Genomic DNA, 17372 nt, shown 5'->3' with positions numbered 1-17372 from the left:
CCACTCAGTCCTTTACTGTCAGATCTGAATCATGCACGTGCCAGCCCCCGCCCGCCAGCCTGTGCCCTCCCACCCACCATCCAGTCTGTGCCCCCACCACTCCTCCTCCCCCCCCCCCGCCCCCTCCTCCCTCGCCCACCCCTGAGCTCACCCTCTGGAATGCACCGGGCACACCTGTCCCGCCTTCAAGGCACTTATCCCTGACGTTTGTCCCCAGCCACCCACGGCTTCTGGGGCGAGGGCCAGGACTCGAACCCAGAATCCCTGCACTCTCACTGGGCAGCGTCACCCCGCTGTGCTGTGTCCCTGTGCCTGTGCAGGCGGGTCCCTTCCCAGCCGTCCTCCCATGCACTCTTCGGGGCTGGGCAGCTCTGGGAAGCTTCCCGCTCACCGTGCTTCCACCAGAGTAGGGAATGCCGGCCCTCGGAAGACACGGAGCCGGTGGGGTGAGGGCCGCCGGCGGCACCTGGCCCCTTTCTGAACCATTGGGGGATGGAAGCGGTCTCTGCACCCCCACAGTGAGGCTCTGTCTGAGATGGGGACGTGAGTCCCGGCTTCCTCTGTCCAATGGGGACGTGAGCCCCGGCTTCCTCTGTCCAATGGGGACATGAGCCCCGGCTTCCTAGGTCCTCAGTGAGGTCAGCGCTTGCAGAGTTGTTAGAAAGTTCCCGATGCTGCTGTTCTTGTCAGCACCAGTGTGCATTGTGGCCATGGGAGGAGGTGACAGTGGACGGGGACCCAGGCGGGATGGAGTGCCGGCCGGTTCATTGGGGGCTTGGAAGAAGATGGGGTGGGTGCAGAGGGCAGGGCTGTACGGAAAGGGTAGGATCACAGGGAAGAGGGCGGGGCCTTAAGGAGGGGGCCATTAAGGGGTGGGGCTATGAAGAGAGGGTGTGGCCATAGGGAGGGGGGCCTTAGTGAGAGGGCGTGGCTATAGTCGAGTGAGGGCAGATGGAGAGGGTATGGTCGTGGGGAGGGGAGGGGCTCCAGGAGTGGGCGGGGCTACGGGAGAGGGTGTGGTTGTAGGGAGGGTGGGGCTACTGGAGAGGGCGGGGCTATGGAGCGGGCGGGGCTACGGGAGAGGGTGTGGTCTTGAGAGGGGTGGAGCTACGGGAAAGGGCGGGGCTACAGGAGAGGGCGGGGCTGCAGGGTCCTATGGAGGTGGGGTGGTCTTAGGATGGGGTCTGGGCCCGGGTGCCCCCTGTGCCAGGGGAGCCAGGGATTTCCGAGGTTGAAGCTGCCTTGGGGGCCCCCCCTGGCCATAGCGGGAAGCTTTGGACAAGTTCTGAGGTTAAGGTAAGAGCTGGGTGACAGGGTGTGGCGGGTGGGCCGAGTTCTGGGTCCTGCCCGGTGCCGCCACGCAGCCCCCAGGCAGCAGCCGGTCGTCCCACGGGCGCGAGGCCCTGCTGTCCAGTCCACACGGGCACTGGCTGGGAGCCTGGACTGGCAGAGCGCGTGTCTGAGGGACGCTCAGCAGCCGTGTGGACGGTCAGCCCAGGGTCCTGCTTTGTGACCGGCCGCTGCTCCAGCCGTGGCAGCCCGAGACCCTCGTGGGCTACTTCTGGCGGCCCGGGAGAAGAGACCGAGCTGGCCCAGGGCCATCTGTCCCCCAGCCCGGCCCCCGTGCCCACCACCGGGCGGTCACCGGAGAAGCAGGGGACAGAGCTGGCCTCGGTGTCTACTCAGCACACGTCTGGTCGTCCATGCAGGACCCTGAGCGGAGCTGGGAGACCTCCAGCCCCCTCCCATCACACCCCAGCTCTGCCGTGGGCGGTGTGGCCATGGGTGTGGCCGTGGGTTCCGGGATCTGGCTGTTTCGCGCCTCCCCAGGGCTCAGGAGTGCGCACCTGTGTCTGTAGCTTCTTCTTTTTTTTTTTTTTTGCTTTTTGGGTCACACCCAGCGATGCTCAGGAGTTACTCCTGGCTTTGCACTCAGGAATTACTCCTGGCGGTGCTTGGAGGACCCTATGGGATGCCGGGGATCGAACCCGGGTCGGCCGCGTGCAAGGCAAACGCCCTACCTGCTGTGCTATCGCTCCGGCCCCTGTGTCTGTATCTCCTTGTTGAAGAATGTTTGCTTAGAAAGAAGGGGTGGAGGGAGAGAGCAGCGCGTGTGCCTGAGAGCGAACAAAGGCCCCGGAGCGGGCCAGGACACGCGACATTGTCCAGGGCCGAGCCCGGGCCCCTGCGGACGGGCAACTCCTCCCAGGCTCCCACAGCCTCTGAAATGAAGCCATTTTGCTCTTTGTCAAAAAAAAAAAAAAAAAAAAGGATTTTTTTTTAGCTTATCTTCCCTGAGAGCTGCTCCTGGCTCGGCGGAAGTTCCCTGAAAGCCCTTGATAAATAACGTGGGTGTCTGGGAGTCGCCCGAACCCCGTGCGCGGCTCGTTTTCTTGGGAAGTCGTGCGAGAGTGCCGCCGCGGCCCCGCCAGCCGGAGTGCGGGGTGCGGGGTGCGGGGTGCGGGGAGCGGGGTGCGGGGAGCGGGGTGCGGGGACGGCTCCCGCCTGCCCGGCCGGGACCCCCCTCTGCCACCGGAAGCATCCTTCAGCGGCAGAGCCCCGAGCCCAGAGCACCCCACCACCCAGCCCTCGGGCTTCCCGCCCCGAGGCCACCCTCGGGGGGGGGGGGGGCGCCTGTCTCTCTGCGTGCCCGGGGGCGGGGGGGGGCAGGCGGGCGCCCAGGGGGGCGGAGGGCCCAGAAGCGGAGGACGTGGCACTGCCCCGCTGCAGGGCAGCTCCGGGCTCCCCACCACGGTGCCCGGCGGGAGCGGGGAGCGTCCCGCGCCCTGAGCCTTGTGCCACGGACAGTCGCCATCGCCCGATGAGTTCGCTCCGCCCAGCTGGCCCCCAGGACTCGGCTCTCACCCCGGATGCCGGGACCCTGGGGTGCCTGTGGGGTCGTGACCCCGCCGGCCTCTCTGCTCGCCCAGAGACGCAGACTCTTGGACGGTGCTCTTCCCTGGGGGGGGAGTTGGGGACGCAGCAGGCAGTGGCCACCTCTGCAGCCGCGGGCGTCCCCTCTGCTCCCCGCCAGGATGGGCGTGCGGCAGCCGGTTGGCCCCGCCCCGTGCCCCGCCCCCACGGTGACGCAAGGGGCGTGTCCTATGAGTCCCGGTTTCTTGGGGCCCCTGAAGCCGCTGCCCAGGCGAGACGGGGGGGGGAGGGGCGGGGGGGAGACTGGGGCAGGGGGATCCTCCGGAACCTTCCTCTCTCTCACAGCTGCATCTGGCTCCCGCGGCCCCGGCCCCCCAGCCCACATCAGACCCCTGCAGGCAGCTGCCGTTCAGGCCGCCCGACTCAGGAGGGTCCAGCAGGGCTGAGTGCCCGGCCTGCCCGTCGTGCCCGAGCTGGGCAGGGCTCTCGGGCAGCTGCGGTTCCCGCGACTCGCCTGGCCCTCGCCCCGGGTAGCTGCGGTTCTTTCCTCTCTTAAAGAGAAGATCTAGGGCTGGAGCACAGCAGGGAGGGAGCTCGCCTTGCACGCGGCCGACCCGGGTTCGATCCCCAGCATCCCGTAGGGTCCCCCGAGCACCGCCAGGGGTCATTCCTGAGTGCAGAGCCAGGAGTAACCCCTGAGCATCGCCGGGTGTGACCCAAAAAGCAAAAAAAAAAAGAAGATCTGGTTCCGGCTGCTGGAGGCACAGACGGCCGATGCCTCCGCCCTGGGGACCGTCCCCCTGGGAGCCCCGGGGCACTGCACACGGGGCGCGAGCGGGCCGGGCCGCGTCCAAAGGGGCGGCCCTGATCAGCCGCACGCAGCGCCTCTCCCCTGCACCGTCTCTGGGGCCGACCTTCCCGCGTCCCCGTCACGGTGCGGCTGGACTGGCCGTGTCCGCGGCCCGGGCCTGCGCTGGCCTCGGGTAGGGACGGGGCAGCTTGGCCCCAGCACGGGGCCGCCCGTGCTGTGCCCAGGGCCGCGCTCCGCTGACCCGGTTAGGAAAATAGGGCACCACTCCGCGTCTGATTTTTTTTTTTAAGCGGAACTTTAATGAGCTGGACGAGCGCCTGTGCTCGGAGGGTCAGTGGTTCTGGAAAGTTCTCGCTGTTCAGAGACGAGGGTGAAGAAGCGCAGCCGTGGGAAGCTCCCCCGTCGTGGGGGGCTTGGTGGAGGCACTGCGCCCCCCGGCAGGCGGGGGCGTATCTGGGGTGGGGTGTGTTGACGGCCCCTGGGGAGAAGGACTCTATTCACGTGAACACGGGCCCCGCCCGAGCTGGGCGTCACAGGAAAGGTCAAGAGAAACTTGAGCCGGTGTCCTGGGAGGCGCGTCCAGGCCGCCAGTGGACAGCTCGGCGCAGGCTGGCCGCGGAATCCCCGAAACACGCCCTCCCCCACCCCCCACCCCCCAACCCGATGTGGCAGCCAGAACCAGGCACGGGCAGGTCTCGGGAGGATGCGGCCCCCTCAGTGTCCCCCCGGGCCCAAGTCTGTGCGTCTGTGAGGGGGCAGCCAGGAGGGTCCCGGGGACCCCCACCTTCCCTGAGGCCTGAACGGGGGGAGGGGACATGCCCAGGACGGCCGTGGCCTGCGGGCCCGTCACCCCTCCCGGGAGGAGGCCGGTGACTGCCCTGTGTGGTTGCCGTGTCCCTGCCTGGCTCCGAGCCGGGAGCCCCCCCCTCCAGGGGCCCAGCACTGACCCGGGCGTGTCTGCCCGCAGGAAGTTCGCGGAGGGGGCGCAGGCGGCCGCCCCCCCCACGCAAGCAGCGCGGATGAACCCCACTCGCGCCCTTGACCCTGAGCCCTAGAAGGCGGGAAGCAGGTCTGGTGGGAAATGCTGACCCCACCCCCACAGCCCCCTCCGCGGGGGCGTCAGCTGGGTGCTCCCCTGGCAGGGGCCCTCCGGGCGGTCAGAGGTGCTGCCCACGGTGCCTGTGGGCTCACCCGTGGGGGGCCCCGGGGCACTCCCGGGCCGGCTGGTGGCGTTGCCAGCACCCCCGGCCCCGAGTTACTGTGGGGACACCTTTTCACATCCGCCATTTTTTTTTCTTTTTGGGTCACACCTGGCGATGCACAGGGGTCACTCCTGGCTCTGCACTCAGGAATCACTCCTGGCAGTGCTCAGGGGACCATATGGGATGCTGGGAATCGAACCCGGGTCGGCCGTGTGCAAGGCAAACGCCCTACCCGCTGTGCTATCACTTTAGCCCCCGCCTTATTTTTCAAAGAGTGATTCCAGGGGCAGTCACTGTTCGGGAGCAGCAGCGGGGTCTGCGGGGGGAGCCCCGCACCCCACCTGGGCCCCACACGGCCGGCTGGGGCCTCATGGCCTCTTCCCCGCTAGCGGGAGGCCTCAGCCCCCCAAGCCTGGATCTGGGCGGTGGGCTAGAGACCCCGTACCTTCCTCCCGGCCCGTAGGAGGTAGGTAGGACCCGGGAAGCGACCCTGTGTGGAGAGGTCGCGGCCCCGTGCTCCCCCCGACGGGCCGGGGTCCCCATACCCAGGGTTGGGGGACACTGGGGCCGCCCCCAGGTGGCTGCTGCTCCTCAGAGGCGGGACCTGGGTCACAGTTGGCGCCCTGAGGTCAGGACTCGCCCGCCTGTGGCCTCTGGAGCTGCCCGGGCGGCCGAGAGGGCCCGTCATGCCGCCCGAGGGTGGGACCCTCACAGTCGGCCACGAACAGGAGTCGCGCTGGCCCGCTGAGGGAGCCCCCGCCCCGCCTGGCCGCGATGGTGGACATGGGGCTTCCCTGGCGGGTAAGGGTGGGGTGTCAGTCAGGTGGGCCTCAAGCAGGTGACACAGCAGGAGGGCCTCCCCCCCTCCTGCATTCTTGGACCCCCTTTCAGTCATGCTCACCTCACGGGGGCGGGGGGGATTGGGAAGCCGGGCATTTGAGGAGCTCCGGAGGGCTTGCAGCTGCCAGCTGCGGGAAAGCAGTTTGGGAGACTTCCTGGAGGAGGTGGCATCCTGCGCTCACGGAGGGCACCGCCCAGGGTCCCCGCCTCCTCCTCCGTCACTCTTCCCCAGGCTCCTCTGGGACCCCTCTGGGCCGGTGGGCCCAGGGACTGGTCTCTCGGCCCTCACTGCTGGGGAAACCGAGGCTTAGGGGCCGTGCAGGGGTGCAGAGCCAGCCCCGTCCCCAAGCTCCCTGCCGGCGCGGCACTGATCCGGTGCCGCCCCCACCGCCGCCAGCACGCCGAGCGTCTGGAAGACTCTGATGTGCGAAGAGCCTTTTTTATATGAGAAATGACATTATTTTCAGCCTGTTGTCAGGCAGTTGTCAAAAGACAGAGCAAATACAGGGCTGAGAGCAGGCTCGAGAGGGGGCGGGAGCGCGGGGGCCGGGGGTCCCGGGCACGGAGCCACGGGGGCCACGGGGCGGGGGCTCGGCTTGCACTCCCCTCCCCCCACATCGCTCTGGGCGGGCTGGCGGGACGGGGGCGTCTCCCTTCCACCCGCCCCTCTGCCGACGTCCGTTTCCCGGCCCAGGGCCCGAGCCGGCCGGTGGGTGCAGACCCCCCCAGACGCCCACCGCCCCTGCCCCCGTTCCCCCCACCCCCATCAGAGACCCTGTGAAAGCAGACGTCCTCGGCCCTCGGGACCCTGGGGGCCCGCGGGTGGTCTGGAAGGACCCAGAGGTGCTCTGTGCGCAGTGCTCTGCCCTGTCCAGGGTGGGCTCAGCTGCTGTCGGACACGGGGGCTCCCTGGGGCAGCTACACAGGAAGGGCCCCGCGTGGGTGGGCGTGTGACGACTCGCTCAGGCCCCCTCAGCCGGGGGGGGGGGGGACAGGGGTGCTGACCTGTGTCCCAGCTTCCCACGAGACTCCCTTGCGGCGTGAGTGCCCGGGGCCGGTGGCCGCCGTCACAGGAAGTGGCCAGCACCCGTCTCGCCCGCCCTCCCCGGCTCGCCGGCCCTGTGCTGAGGGAAGGACACGGTGTCGCAGTGGGTGGGACGGGGGGACCCGCACGCAGCAGGGAGCACCCTGAACCCCGTCTCTGAGGGCAGCTTCACCCCAGGGTGCTCCTGCCCCCAGGGCCTGCCCGGGCTGGGGCAGCCTCATCCCACGGGGGCTGTGCCGCGCCTGGCCGGGCCTGACCAGTCCTGACCACTGCTGACCGCGCCTGCCCGCGCTTGGTCACACCTGGTCGTGCCCCGCCGCCTCTTCGCCACCTTCTCCACTTCTTTTTTTTTTTTTTTTTTTTTTTTGCTTTTTGGGTCACACCCAGCGATGCTCAGGGGTTACTCCTGGCTTTGCACTCAAGAATTACTCCTGGCAGTGCTTGGGGGACCATATGGGATGCCGGGGATCGAACCCGGGTCGGCCGCGTGCAAGGCAAACGCCCTACCCGCTGTGCTATCGCTCCGGCCCCGACCTTCTCCACTTCTTCACTGTGTCTTAGCCCATCTGGGCCGTGCTCCACCCTTGACCCAGTCTACACCAGGCCCGCAGCACATCTGCACTGATCCTACGGGCGTCTACACCGCGTCTCACCCATTCTACACTCTGACTGCACCTTGTCTACACTGTGTCTGAGCTGTCTATACTGTATCTGACTGGTGTCTGCACCGTGTCCTACCCTTTTCTAACCGCGACAGACCCGTGTCTACACCGCATCTGACCCATGTCTACACCGTGTCTGACCCAGGTCTACACTGTGTCTGACCCATGTCTACACTGTGTCTGACCCATGTCTATACCATGTCGGACCCATGTCTATACCACGTCTGACCCATGTCTACACCGTGTCTAACCCATGTCTACACCGTATCTGACCCATGTCTATACCATGTCGGACCCATGTCTATACCACGTCTGACCCATGTCTACACCGTGTCTAACCCATGTCTACACTGTGTCTGACCCAGGTCTATACCGTGTCTGATCCATGTGTAGTGTGTCTGACCCATGTCTACACTGTGTCTAACCCATGTCTACACCGTGTCTGACCCATGTCTATACCACGTCTGACCCATGTCTACACCGTGTCTAACCCATGTCTACACCGTGTCTAACCCATGTCTACACCGTATCTGACCCATGTCTATACCATGTCGGACCCATGTCTATACCACGTCTGACCCATGTCTACACCGTGTCTAACCCATGTCTACACTGTGTCTGACCCAGGTCTATACCGTGTCTGATCCATGTGTAGTGTGTCTGACCCATGTCTACACTGTGTCTAACCCATGTCTACACCGTGTCTGACCCATGTCTACACCGTGTCTGACCCAGGTCTACACCGCGTCTAGCCTGCAGCTCTGGAAACTGCGCCTGCCAGTGGGACCCAGTTGCCAAATGGTCTTTCCGGGGCCCTTAGCCCCGTTGCTGCCAGGTCAGGCGCCAGCACCCCCCGAGAGGTCCTCAGGGGCCCGGGCCCTGCCCCTCCCCATGTGTCCCCCGTCCAGGGCGCAGAGGGGGGGCTGTCCCTTCAGGGTCCCCATCCTGGCTTCTGAGACAGGGTTGTGAGGGGCAGGGGTGAGGCTGGAGGGGACCTGTGCCAGTGCTCCCAATACAGTGCTCTCCCACATGCTGAGATGGCGCCTGAGTCTGGAGAGAGGCGGGTGTCCCCCTCGGCACCCAGGAACCCCTCATCCTTCCGGCAAAGAGCAGGTGACCGCCGGGCGGGGGCGGCTGGCCCCGCGGTCGGCCAGGAGCTGGGTGGCAGGAAACGAGGTGCAGCTCGGGAGGGGGCACCAGGGGGGGCTGAACCCCAGCTTCCACCCTGCTGGGGGCCCACTCGGCCAGCCTAGGGACAGGCAGGGACAGGACTCGGGGGCACCCCCATGAGCCGGGCACCGTCCTGGGGGCCTGTTGGGGGCCCGGCTCCGGGTCTGCCGGTGGGAGCCTGGGCGTTGTGGGCATCTCAGCATCTGCGGGAGAAGCTTCCGGAAGCTTCTGGAGGCCACAGTGCCCAGAGCCCCGAGCCCTTCCCCAGGGCTGTGAACCGTCGGGGGAGGGGCGCGGGTGGGTGTCGGCGGCTCCCCGTGGGTGCCCCCTCTGGGCACGCTGGGCGCGGTGTGGCGGCAGAGCAGCGCCGAGGGCAGGGGGGTGGGGGCGGCGCGGTGGCCACGGGGCCAGGGCTGGCTTCGGGCTTCATTGCTGCGGATAGAGGTCCCGCGTACAGGGGACCAGGGGCCCCGGTGCCTGGCCGTGGGCGGGGCTGCCCGTGCTGGCCGCAGGCGCCGCGGGCACCACGTTGGCACCATGTGGAACCCGACTCGCACGTCCCGTTGGCTTTTTCCCGTCTCCGCGCTCCCTCTGCCTCTCTCTCCCTTTTTTTAATCTCGGAAGCGGCTCTCTTAGCAACCGGAGAAACGCAGCTTAATCACAGCCGGCAGCTGGGCAGACAGAAGCGCCCGCCCGCCCGCGGGGTTGCTCCGTCGGCGGGGGGGGGGGGGCTCGCCCCGCCCTGGGGCACCCCTCCGGCAGCGTCCCGCCCTCCCGGGTCCGGAGCACCGAGCACCGAGCACCCAGCCTGCCTGAGAAGTGGCTCTCGCCTCAGCCCCGGGCGCCCGCTGGTGCTGGCTGCACTTGAAGCGGTTTTTCCTTTCTCCGGCTTTTTTTTTTTGGGGGGGGGGCGGTGTTTTATTTTTTTCTTATGAGAAGGGAGGAGGAACTCCTGCCGGTGACGGTGACGGCCGCGGCCGGGGGGGCGGGGCGGGGGGAGTCAGAGGTCCCCGCGCCGGATGCTTCTCTGAGCGGGGGGAATCTAGGTCATGTTCAGAGCCGGTGGCGCGCCCGCCCGCTGCCCAGGGCACGCGGGGCTGGGCCGAGGCTGCTGTGCCCCTCGCGGGTTTGATCTCGGGGCCCCCGCGGGCCGCCCAATGGCGCCGGAGCAAACTTGGCTGCTTCTTGAGAAATCCCATTAGGGACGCGTCAGCATCCCAGAAAGCCCGGGATTCTCGGGGCGGCGGGCGGGCGGGGAGCCCCGGGGATCTCCGTGCCCGCTCCCCCTCCTCCCGAGGACACGGCTCCCCAAAGCGGAATCAATGCTCACATGACGGGCGTCGGCAGCGGCAGCGGCTCGGAGCTGCCCCGGGCTGCACACACGGGGTTCCCAGCTGACGGAATATGGGGGGGGCCCTGCCACCGGCACGCCGCGGCTGGGGTGCCCGGCTGAGCGCGGCAGCAGGCAGCGCCCAGACACCTGCAGCCGCCGTGCCCGGGGTCCGAGCCGCTCCAGCGCCGAGGGGCCAGGCTGCCCGCCTCCCCTTCCTCCCGGCCGACACGGTTATATAATGAGCGGCCCCGCGCCCGCGTTGGAGGGAAAATGAAGTCTTTGATAAATGCCTTCAGCAAGAAGGAAGGTAAGCAGGGGCGGGTGCTGCATGCCGGGCCCGCGCGAGCACCGCTCGGGGAGGTGGGGTGGGGCACCCCACCTGGATCCTGCTCGGGGGCCCGCGCTTGCCCGTCGCTGAAGGGGACAATGACTCGGGGCGCGTGCCCCGGCGCTGTCGGAGTTGAGGAGGGAAGCCCTGTGTGAGCCGTCGCGTCCTGACCTTGCCTCGCTGCCCCGGCCACTCGCAGCCACGTGTCCCCCCCACCCCCAGGACAGGGCAGAGGACGCCGCGGGGGCCGTCCCGGACGGCATGGGGAGTTAGCCCTCACTAGCCCTCACTGCTAGGGGAGCCGGGAGCCGGGCGCGCGGCCGGGGTGCCAGCCCGCTGGCGGAGGCTCTTCCTCGGGCGCGGGGAGCGAGGCAGAGACACCGGCAGACTTTGAAAGTACAGACGCTTCTTGCCGTCCCTGGTGTGGCTTCTGGGTTTTATTGTTGGGGTATAAATAAACGCAGGGAAGGCGGCTAAGAAAGTATCCGCCCACTTGGAGATCGCAGATTGCCGGGGAGAAGGAAACAGTTGGGTGGAATATTAATCATTTTCAGACAGGAAAAGTTATTTTTAACCCTTTTCACAAAAAAAAAAGGGGGGGGTGGGGAGAAGAAACTGAACATTTCCACGGATGGCCCCGGCGAGGCGGGTTTACGGGCTGTGACTTAGAGGAAACGCGCCCCAGCCAGGGGCGCGCGGGGAAGAGGTTTCCAATTAAACCGCACGGCAAACTAATTTAATGTGATTCTTGGTAATTAAGTGAGATAATTTTCATTAGAATCTTGGCCCTGACGTCACCGCTGAGATTCCAGCTGACTCGCGGGCCGGACCCTCAGGGCACATTCCTACGCGCAAACGACCCCCCTCTCTTACCCTCACCTTCCGGCAGGGCGGGGGTGCGGTGGGGTGACTCCCACGTGCGTCCTGACGCCCCCAGCCCCCCCCCCAGCCGGCCTCCCGGGCCTCGCTCTCCGAGTTTCCGTGAGAAACTGCCTTTGTCTCCGCTTCCCCCCGGCACCTTCGCTCCCCCACGCGCGGGGGTCCGGGACGGGGCTTGGTTTGTGCCGAGTCTGCACGGGGGGCTCGGGAGCTCGTCTCCCCTCGGGTCTCCTCGAGGTTGCGGAAACCCCCATTTCTAGGCACCTCGCCCCGTCTGGGGGGCTGGGGAAGTGGCACGGAGTGAGCCGGCCCCAAGGTGGGGGCGGGGCACGGGCCCAAGAATCCCGGGGGGGGGGCAGCAGGGTCGGGGTGGTCGGGGGTGCCCCCCACCGTGTCAGCCCGCCTGCAGCATGCACGGGGACTAGAGGTGGTGGACGCCCCCCGAGACCTCGCACCCCGCTCCCGACACAGACCACTGGGAGCGGCTCCCGAACCCATCCCCCGCCCAGAGAGCGCGAGGCCACCGGTGTGGCCCCTGGGTAGAAAGTGGACAGGACATTTTCCGTGGGCCGTCTCTGTGTGTCCTCGGGCACAGGGTGGACGGGGCCGTCTCGGTGTATCCCCTGGACACAGAGTGGACAGGGCCACTCCCTGGCTCCTGGACAGCGTGGCCGGGGCCATCTCAGAGCAGCTCCCAAGTGTGCCCCCGCCGCTCACCCAGACGCGTTCGTCCCCCAGGGACGGCAAAGGTGGACAGAGCCCGGGCTGCCCTTGGAGCCCTGCGGCCCGTGTGGCTCCGTGAAGGCTCCGGCCGCCCGGTGTCCCCGAGGTTCCCGTGTCTCCGTGCAGACGAGTGTGGATGGACGGGACCCTGCCCTGGGGGTCCTGAGGCCCCTCCCGGCGGGGGACACACTCCCTGGGGCTCAGCACCTCCCAGTTTGGGGTATGGGGGGGAGCGGCAGGCAGACCCCAGGCCCAGTGCTCAGCGGCTGTGCTGAGCTCGGCGTCCCAGCGCTCCCATCCGAGCCTCGGGCCCCGCCCGGCGACGGCTCTGGAGTCCAGGGTCCCGCGCTCGGCCAGTGGTCAGTGTCCTGCGCTGGATTCCTGCGGTCAGTGCCCTTGCCCGAGCTCTTCCTGCAGCGGCTGCTACAGCTGACCCCCGAAGGCCCTGACCCCCACCCACGCGAGCCCCAGAGCCGCTGTCCCGCTGAGAGCCCGGGGGTCCCGGCCATGGAGACGCTGCCCCCCCAGCTGGCCCGTCCCCCTGTCCCGTGCACTGTGCCCTGGCGGGGGGGCGGGGCGCTGGCACCTGTTGCACCCGGACTGCCCTCTGTGTGCCTTTGGTTTGGGCCCCCCCAGCGGTGCTCGCCGAGGGGCTTCTCCGGGCTCAGGGAGCAACCGGGGACCCCCCTGCATGCACAGCCTGGCCCCCCACCCCGGAAACCCCCTTTCCGAGCCCCCTGCACATCCCGCCTCCCCCGACCTTCCACTCCGGGTCACAGGGTGCCAGCAGGCCGTTTCCGAATGAGGGGTCCTGGGGCCACGGGGCCCCTCTGCCCCCCACCCCTGCTGCAGGATGGAAGCCCCCCCGCCGCACCCCTTCCATCCTGCGCTGGCTGCGTCTCTGCTCCCCCAGCCCCGGTCCTGGTCTCGGCTGGCATGGCGGCGCGGAGGGGGGGGGGGTGTGCTGGCGGTGGCGGCCCCTGCCCGCCCTCACCCGCCCCCCTGCTCTCCCCGCAGTGCCCTTCCGGGAGGCCCCGGCATACTCCAACCGCAGGCGGCGGCCCCCCAGCACACTGGCCGCCCCCCGGGTGCTGCTGCGCTCCAACAGCGACAACAACCTCAACGCCAGCGCGCCCGAGTGGGCCCCGCGCCCCGCCGGCCCCCGCAGCCTGTCCCCGCAGCTGCTGCCTGCCCCGCCCGGCCCCCGAGGCAGGCCGGGCGGCCCGGAGGACAGCGCCAGGACCCCGCTGCCGTGGCCCGTCGGGTGAGTCGGGGCCGGGAGGGGATGGCAGGCCCCGGCGAGGCCCGGGCTCGGGGTGGACGGAGGGGACAGGTGCCATGGCTGCGCCCACAGGGACACTGGGCTCTGGAAGGGGTGGGAGGAGGCCAGCCCGGGGACCTGGTGACCAGCTGCCTGGCCCTGCTCTGAGACGGGGCCAGCTTAGGGTGGACAGAGCGGGGACACGCCTGCCCGGCGGGGCCTGATGCTCCCTGAGGCCAGGCCGCACGGCTAGCAGGGCCGGGTGGACGCTGACCAGACTCCGAGAGGGGCTCTGGCCACACCCCCAGCGGCCTCCTGGGTGGATGCCCGGAGGCAGGTGTCCCGGCTGGTACCGTGCGTGGGCCGAGGCTCAAGGTCTGTTTCGTCCCGGCACTGACTCCGGAGGTCGAGGGCCCCCACTGCAGGCTGGGCTGGGGGCCTGTAGCCAGGGTCACCGGCCCGGGAGGGGGGCCATCTGGAGGCCGGGAGAGGGGAGACCCAGCCCCTGCCGCCCCCTGCAGTGCCGGCCCCGGGCCTCCAGATGCACCTTTGTGGGGGTCACTCCCAGCACTGGTCAGGGCTTCCTCCTGGCCCTGCACTCGGGGGTCACTCTGGGCAGGGTCTGGGGGACCCTGTGGGGTGCCGGGGTCGACCGCCCTTCCCCCAGAGCCGCCTTCTGCGAGCAGCAAGACCGAGTCCAGTCTCCCTGGACTCTGGGTGCGGCTGGCCCTGGGGGTCGTACTGGGAGCGGCTTCAGGCTCAGTCCCGGGCCCCCCCAGAGTGCTCACAGCGGAGCAGGGCACAAGGCTGAGACGCCCGCCCCGCCCCCTCCCGAGCCCGCAGCAGGGCAGCCCGGCCAGCACTGAGGAGGGTTCGATCCCCACCACGCCCCCGAGTGACCCCTGAGACCCGCCCACCAGGCCCCCAAAACACTGGAGAAAAGAAAGGAAAGCCGGGGGGAGGGTGTGCGGGCCCCAAGCCAAGTGTGCGTGTCTGTGCACATGTGTCTGTCCATGAGGGTACACGTGTGTGTCTGTATGTGTATGTGTCCATACAAATACGTGTAGATGCATGCCTGTGTTTACATGTCTGTGTACATAATGTGTACACATGTGTATGAGCACATGTACTGTGTACACGCATGTCTGTTATACATGTCTGTATCTATGTATGTATGTGTGTCTGCATACGTGTATGTCTATGTATGTTTGTATGCATACATGCCTGTCTGTTGCACATGTCTCTGTGCATATATATCTGCGCGTGTGTGCATATATGTGTTTGCGTGCATGCATGCCTGTGTTGCACGTGTCTCTGTATATCCACATGTCTCTGTGTCTGTGTGTATGTGCCCGTGCAACCCCTCCCGGCCACCAGCCTGACCATGCCCCATGCACTGTCCGCACTGGCCGACAGTGAGTCTGCATCGACAGCCTCACCCATGCCAGGGGTGGTCAGCGCTGCCCGGAGTCCCCCACGTATGTGGGCGTGTGCTACGGGCAGGTCTCGGGGAACCCCTGACGGCCCGTCTCCTGGACTTGGGCCCTGCCTCCTACCCCTCCTGCCTGGCCGTGTCCACCTGTGATGGGGGGGCCTGCACTGTCAGGGCCCACGGTGGGGCCAGACCCCGCCCGTCCCCCCTCACCCCCACAGCCCAGCCTTTTTGCTGGCACGAATGGTCCAGGGGCTGCTGGGCAGGACACGGGGCCCCCGAGTCCTCCCTGGTCGTGACACCCTCCCTGGGGCTGCCCTAGTGGGGACCCCCCCCCCGCTTTCACAGTCCGGCCGAGTGGGCGGCCAGCGGGCCCTGACTGCTGACCCTGGTCAGGCACCTGGCGGCCCAGTGACAGTCCAGGGCAGGTCACGTGCGGGGACGCGTGTGGGCTTGTGGGCAGCTCCAGCCTGGCACGTCCTCCTGCGCATGGGGAGGGATGCCGAGTGGCCCTGCCCGGCCTGCTCACTGCCCCCTGCGCGGTGCACGGTGCCTGGCCTCGGGCCGCGTGCGGAGGGCAGGTGTGGGCCTCGGGGGCAGCGTATGCCCCTCTCCAGTGCGGAGGGGCTGCTGTGTGACCCTGCCGGCCGGGGCCGGGGCTTGCTGGTGACCGTCCATTACGGGAGGGCGGGCTGGGGCGCGCCCTCGGGGGCAGAGATGGCAGAGGCCCCGAGGCTGCATGGTGCAGGCTCCTGTGGGCTCAAGGGGCCGGAGCCTCTGCTGTGGCTCGGGGTCCCCCACCCTCCTGTCCTGAACCGGGTCCCCAGTGTCCAGGCTCCCGCTGGGCACCACGGCCCCTCCCACAGCTGCCCCGTCCTCTCAGCCCCACTCTGCCCTCCTCTGCCCTCACCCCAGGCCCCGGTGCCTGCCCAGTCCTTCGTGCTGACCCACTGGACATGAAGAATGTGGCCTTGGCCAGGGCCCTCCCCAGCTGGACAGGCACCGTGAGGTCTTGGCACCCTGAGTCAGGGGGCAGACGAGTGATGGGTGGATGAGGGCGGGCGGGTGACTGAGGGGAAGTGAAAGGGTGGGTAGGCGGGGGTGGGGGGAGTGGAAGAAAGGATGGAGGATGGATTCGGCGCCCAATGGGAGGATGGATGGATGGATGGATGGATCAGTGGATGGATGGTGGGTGGATGGAGGAGTCACTGGAGGGATGGTAGGTGATGGTGAGAGGATGGTGGATGTTTGGCGGGTAGATGGGTAGATGGATGTTTGGTCAGGTGGACAAATGGTGGGTGGGTGGGTGGGTGGCTGGATCGATGGTTGGAGACGGATGGATGGATATTGGCTGGATGACTGGATGGATGGTGATGCGTAGACAGATGGAGGGTGGTGGGCAGGTAGATGGCGGGTAGGTGGGTGGATGGATATTTGGGTAGATGGATAGATGGATGGATAATGGGTGGATGGGTAGATGGGTGGGTGATGATGGGCAGGCAGGTATGGGGCAGATGGATGGATGATGGTGGATGGCGGATGGAGGGATGGATGGATGGATGGAGGGAGGGATGACAGGTAGAGGGATGGATGATGGGCAGATGGATGGATGACGGGTGGATGGATGGATGACAGGTGGATGGATGGATGTCGGGCGGAGGGATGGACAGATGGCAGGCAGATGGATGAATGATAGGTGGATGGATGGATGGATGATGGGCAGATGGATGGATGATAGGCGGATGGATGGATGATGGGCGGATGGATGGATGGATGACAGACAGATGGATGGATGATGGGCGGGTGGATTGATGACAGGCAGATGGATGGTTGGATGATGGGCGGGTGGATGGATGAAAAACAGGCAGATGGATGACAGGTGGATGGATGGAGGGATGTCGGGCGGGCGAATGGATGGATGTCGGGCGGAGGGATGGATGATGGATGAGCGAACAGGGGCCAGGATTTCTCCTGAGAGTCGGGTTTAGGTGGGCTCAGTTGCTGACTCTGAGTAAGTGGAGCCCTCGCGGCCACCCCGCTGGGGGGTCCCCTAAGAGCACGGGGACCTTAGCGTCCCAGCTCTGAGCATCACCCGCGTGCTGCAGCCTGGCCGTTGGGGTCAGGGCCCTCTGCCTGACCACCCCCTCGGCCTCCTGTCTTAGTGTTCTCTCTGCCCTCGGCCCCCTGTTGCCTCCTGGGAAGCCGGTCCTCCTCTCAGTGCCCCCCCGTGGGGTCAGCTGCTTTCCTGGACTGACCCGGGGGACCTGGCTGACCTGCCCACCTCTCACTGCCCCGCTGCAGCCCCCCTCCCAGGGGCCATCGGGGGCCATCCCCAGCCCCATGCCGCGGCTCCCGGGGACCTCACTGTCAGGCCGCGGGGCTGGACGTCACCCCCCAGCCCCAGCCCTGCCCAGGCCAGGCCACGGGCCCCCACACTGTGGCCAGTGCATCACCCCCGGGAGCCGGGCCTCCACCTGTCCCCCGCCCGCCCCAGCCATGCAGGACGCGGGTCCCCTGCGTGTCCAGGGGGGCCGGGCTGCAGAGGCGTGTCCAGGGAGGGACGGGAGTGCTGGCTGGGACACTGCAGGGTATGGGGGTGGCCGCTGCTTCTGCATCATGATCGTCACAGCCTCTCATGGAAGGTTCTGGACATTTCCTCGACGAGGAGGGGCTGACCGGGGCTCGGAGACTCCGAGGGCGGGGCAGGGACCCAGGTGCTGCCTCGATTGAACCCCAGGCCCTGTACTCTGAGTCCCTTCGGTGGATGTTTTATTTTACTTTATTGGCTCGGGCCACCCCCGGCAGTGCTCGG

At 67.5% G+C, this 17372-nt stretch overlaps 1 protein-coding gene across 8 annotated transcripts in view; it reads left to right on the top strand.

Annotated features, from left to right (window-relative positions):
• SHANK2 (SH3 and multiple ankyrin repeat domains 2) overlaps nt 1-17372 on the top strand; it is a 164605-nt gene that overhangs the window by 30391 nt on the left and 116842 nt on the right. For 7 of the 8 annotated variants that reach the window (XM_055143023.1, XM_055143022.1, XM_055143017.1 and 4 more), the window contains one exon: nt 12885-13131. In XM_055143023.1, coding sequence (XP_054998998.1) covers nt 12885-13131 — 247 coding nt within the window. Of the gene's footprint in view, nt 1-9617; nt 10245-12884; nt 13132-17372 lie in introns of those variants that run through there. The other variant, XM_055143024.1, reaches the window with a different exon arrangement.

Source organism: Sorex araneus, chromosome 6 (genome assembly GCF_027595985.1).
Source record: "Sorex araneus isolate mSorAra2 chromosome 6, mSorAra2.pri, whole genome shotgun sequence".
NCBI classification, from domain to species: Eukaryota; Metazoa; Chordata; class Mammalia; order Eulipotyphla; family Soricidae; genus Sorex; species Sorex araneus.
This window is presented reverse-complemented; position numbering and strand designations above follow the sequence as displayed.